The following is a 5,000-nucleotide window of genomic DNA, read 5'->3' on the forward strand; positions in this document are numbered from 1 at the left end:
GGCGCACATACACAAGCACGCGCATTCACATGCACGCACATTCACACACATGCGCGCACACACGCGCACACACACACACGTGCACACGCGCACACACACACACACTCACACACACACACACGCACACACGCACACACGCACACACGCGCACACACGCACGCTCGCACACACACGCACACACGCACGCACGCACACACGCACATGCATATACGCACACACGCACACACAGACACATGCACACACACGTGACAGGGAGCACACGTTGGGTGAAGAGTGAAAAGAACACTGCAATTACACAGAGTACAGGAACATTAGCCATGAAAAGAGGTTTCCAATCTATTTTTTTTTTCAACAAGGGAAGAAAAGGTTTAAGAGAGTATTCATACCCATTTTGGTGGGGAAACGAACATTAATGGAATGTACAAAAAGCCTCCACGAAGCCTGATTTGGCCTCGTGTCCTAAGCCTAGTGAATAAAAGCAATTTTTTTCACTTTTTTGTTCGTTAGAACCAGGGCTTTGAATTGGTTCAAGGAACGAAAATGAACACCAAGAACTTTTACGTGGAACTGAAACGAAACCAGAAACTTTTTTATTTGTATGTTCCAGGACAGAAACGCCTATTAAAAATAATGGTAAACCGTTAATACCTGTTTTTTTTTTTTAATCTATCAAAATTGTGGGCTTTTGTTGTTGCCCTCTGAGTGGCATAGCCACGTGAATTAATGTCGTTGACGTTTGTGTTGATAATCCTTCGGTTAGCAATAAAAAACAGACTTGAATATATATATTTTTCATTATTCTTGTCTTACTGGATAAGACATAGTGTGCTAAGCCCCCCACATTTGGGCTTGCATGCCCCGGGGACCTGGTTCGAGTCCGATCGGGGTCATTTTCCGGCCCTTCCCTATCTCTCTCTCCCAATCATTTGCTGTCTGTTCTCCACCGTCCTGTAATAATAAAGGCCGGAAGTCCCCAAAAAATACAGTACAGGCCAAAAGTGTGGACTCACCTTCTCATTTATGCATTCTCTTTATTTTCATGGATTTCCATTGTGTATTTTCATGGAGGGCATCAAAACTGTGCATGAACACATGTAGAATTATGTGCTTTTTCAATTTTACTATTACTTTTTGTACCACTGTTTCACCTAGATAACCAGCTATGTTTCATCAAGTGACCCATTATCAGATCAAGAAAATCTTTCTTGTATTGCTTGTATCAATTAAGATTGACTTGACTGACTGGATATTTTTACTTGAAAATAGACAGAAAAATAAGTTTGTTGAGACGTGTGGGGCCCTGAGTTTTGCTGTGTTGACATCACTGTTTGGCATTTTTTTAGTTTTTTTAAATAATTGTTTTTATTTTTTTATATATTTTCATGTTGTTGTTAAGCACATAATTATACATGTGTTCATGCACAGTTTTGATGCCCTCCCTGAAAATATACTATGTTCTGTAAATAGCCACACAAATAAAGAGAATTAATTAAATAAGAAGGTGAGTCCACACTCTTGGCCTGTAATGTACTTTAAAAAGAACAAAAACTGGATAAGACATAATTTTGGAACCAGTTGTCAAACAGCTCACAGGGAACGTACGTAATTAACCGTTCTGGCTAGTAGATGTTAATCTTACTAGCCAAACGCACACTAACTAATGGGTCAAAGTAGTCTTTTCTAACCACCAAACTGAATTTTCAACGGCTTTTGCCCAATTAGCAGGAGTTAATTTTGAACCATGTATACGATCAATGTGTGTACTGTACTCTACTGTATGTTTCAGTGTTTTGTATGGTACCTCCTCTCATTCTGAGTGATGTTGCTGTTCTGCAGCTTGCCCACGGTGGACTCCAGCACCTTGTTGGCATCATTGGCAAAGTCCAGATCCCTGACCTCAGACAGGGGCACAGACACGATGGCAAAGGCCTCTTTGTCCTCTTTTGTGGAACAGGTGCCAATCTAGGAACACCAGGGAGGGAAGAGAGAGAGAGAGGGCGGATACAGACAATAAAAATCATTGTGTGAAGCATATGAATGGACAGTGCTATGCAAATGTCAGTGACTCAAGGACGACGCAACATGGAAGTAAGACCTGTAATAAAATCAACTGCCAGAAAAACTTTCATTGCCTGACTGCACTGACTTGTGTTGTGTCATTAATATCTATGCTTCAGTGCAGTGATAATGGACATGCTGTGGTTCAGGCTCAACTGTTGGTATGTTGTATGTGTACAAAAGAAACAGCATTACTCTAGTATGTGCATCTTGAACAGACTGAGCAGTCGAGCAGAATATATGGAAATGTGTGGTGTGGACATACTGTAAAAAGCGACTGCATCACTGTGTCAGGAACAGAGAGATAGAGTGGCAGAAACTGGAACAAAGGAGAGAGAGAGAGAGAGAGAGAGAGAGAGAGAGAGAGAGAGAGAGAGAGCGAGAGCGAGAGCGAGAAAGAGAGCGAGAAAGAGACAGAGAGAGAGAGAGAGAGAGAGAGAGAGAGAGAGAGAGAGAGAGAGAGAAACATAGAAATAGAAAGAGAAAAGAGACTGTAGGGGAGTTCACCTTGAGCATGACTGGCCTCTCCTCGTCTGCATCTATGGGGTTGTTGGTGCTCGTCACCCAGGTGTTGGTGCACAGGTGACGCAGGCGCACATAAGAGTTTCTAACATAGAATACAAGCACAGACATAAGACATAGGCAAACACACAGGCAGAGACATTAAACACACACACGCACGCTGCTCAATAACATCATGTAACATACTGATCTGTGCACCAGGCAGTCTGCCCTTTGCTTTAAGTATTTACTTATTTATTGATCTATTTATTTAGAAAAAAAGAGGTATTGCACACCAATAAATTCTTTTTTGAGGTCCTGGTTTCTTGTGCATACAAACACATCAAAGAAAGTAAAGAAAATGCAACAAACTCTGCTCCATGCTTTATTTTAAAGTAACGTTTCGGCCGACTGGCCTTCTACAAACATACACACAAAATGTTTGAAGAAGACTGTACGGCCGCCCCCTCCCAATCATGGAGTGTGGGGGATTTTCCTTATTTTCTTTGACATGTTTTTGTTTCATAATAACAAAGTACATCTTCTTTCCAAACAAAGTCTAAAAGTCATTGGGCTTTATTTCTCAGGAGGTTGTACTGTTGTATGGTTTTGTAAGATTGCAGTGATCAAAATGGGGGGGGGCTGTTTCTGTGATGACCTGGGCACGACAGCCCTCTGCTTTCAGCATTGAACTGTACACTTCTCATAACAGTTCAGTCACCCTGACAGATGGGGCCCCCTAGGCTTTAGCCATATATAGCCTGTGCATTATTCCGGCCCTGACTGCAGTGATCAAACGGGGGGGTCCTGTACTGACCTGGGCACGAGACAGTCTGCCCGCTGCAGTGTGGTGGCATCCAGCTCGAAGAGTGAGGCGATGTCATTGCCATGGGGCACAGAGACCAGGCTGAAGGAGATCTTCTCCCCGGCCAGGCGCTTCTTCTTGGGGAACACACTGTCCGTCTCCACCTGCCACAGCACCACAAGACTCACTTGCAGGGTTGCCAGATGAGACTGATGATTTCCAGCCCAAATAATGCTCAACACCCGCCTGGAAGCTCTAAATCCCACCCAATTGTAACTAAATTCCATTGATTTCTATGGCCCAAAATGAGGAAAAACCCGCTCAAATGCCCTTTTTCCCTATTTTTACCTGCAGGCGGCCATCCTATGCAGCCCAATTGGGAGGGAAACAGGCCAATCTGGCAACACTGCTCAATTGGGCATGGAGGGAATGGACAACAGCCGTATCCACCTTATTAACAAGGGCGGCACTATTATTATTTGGGTAGCAGGTGCTTGTGCTAAATCATTCAGAAGGGCAATGGCCAGACTAGTCGAACAAGCAGAGCGGAAATCCTGTGGTAGCACAAAAACACGTCCCAATGGGCAAGGTTAGAGGGCGTGGCTATTCGTTGGACACAGATGACTACATACTCAAATATGAGCAGCAAAGGAATGATATGATCAGATGTCATATGGAATCATCATCATCATAGAGAGAACAGATGTCTATATACTCAAATAATGATAACCAAGTCAAGATACAGTATGATACACCGATACGATTTGTAGATACCAGATAAAATCATTATGATGGATGGAAAAGATAACTATTCAAATTTGATAAATTACTGAAGATGTGATACATGGCTATGATTTGTAGATAATGGGTGAAATGATTTAGCCTGGCTCTCACGCAGACCCTTCGTGCATTTCCGCTCAACTTCGTGAGCTCGCATGAGGGTCTGGAAATCTTAGACGAGCCTGAATGGAATCAGAAATTTCACAGCCTGTCCAATTGGAATCGCGCGGCGGGGTATATACACAAGTCAGTGGTTGAAGTAGTACGTGATTTTTAAAAAATCCACGTGAATTCCCCAATCAGGATCGAGCTGTTTTGAACACACCCACGCCTTTCCAGAGCTAAGCGATTGGCAATGTTCCAGATCGCGTGAGAACCAGGTTAGAAATGATTAGAGTTGATGTGAGGAATAACGATTATGAGATTGAAGTCGTATGATATGAGATTATTGTTATTATTATACTGATAGAGAGATTAATGCTGCAGCAACAACTGTATGTGTTGAGCAGATACTGAGGTGCAACAACTTTGTGTTGAAGGTAAGTATACTGTAGTTTATCTTATACTTTAGTATACTTGTACACTTTTCTTGTCCCCCAGCAGGGGAAAAGCTTCAAAACTGCTGGTCTACAAATGCACCAGACACAAGACCCAAAAAAATGAACAAGACGATGGGGCTGGCTTGCACCCGCAGTGTGAGTCCTTGTGGGCGAGATGAGCGCAGAGACAGCCCCGGGCTGAGCTCCTCTCTTAACCTCTTGAAACATTTTCTGGGAGTTTAACTAAAAAATTCACGGAAACTTCCAGAACAGTCAGCAAGAATAGACTGCTGCACTCTTCAGTCTTTGAACAAAAG

At 43.0% G+C, this 5,000-nt stretch overlaps 1 protein-coding gene across 6 annotated transcripts in view; it reads right to left on the minus strand.

Moving 5' to 3' along the window:
* itpr2 (inositol 1,4,5-trisphosphate receptor, type 2) overlaps positions 1-5,000 on the minus strand; it is a 212,954-nt gene that overhangs the window by 166,335 nt on the left and 41,619 nt on the right. For all 6 annotated transcript variants that reach the window (XM_063196410.1, XM_063196406.1, XM_063196408.1 and 3 more), the window contains 3 exons: positions 3,377-3,528; positions 2,566-2,665; positions 1,802-1,962 (listed from right to left, as the gene is read on the minus strand). In XM_063196410.1, coding sequence (XP_063052480.1) covers positions 1,802-1,962; positions 2,566-2,665; positions 3,377-3,528 — 413 coding nt within the window. The remainder of the gene's footprint in view (positions 1-1,801; positions 1,963-2,565; positions 2,666-3,376; positions 3,529-5,000) is intronic.

Source organism: Engraulis encrasicolus, chromosome 4, assembly GCF_034702125.1.
Source record: "Engraulis encrasicolus isolate BLACKSEA-1 chromosome 4, IST_EnEncr_1.0, whole genome shotgun sequence".
Taxonomy (NCBI): Eukaryota; Metazoa; Chordata; class Actinopteri; order Clupeiformes; family Engraulidae; genus Engraulis; species Engraulis encrasicolus.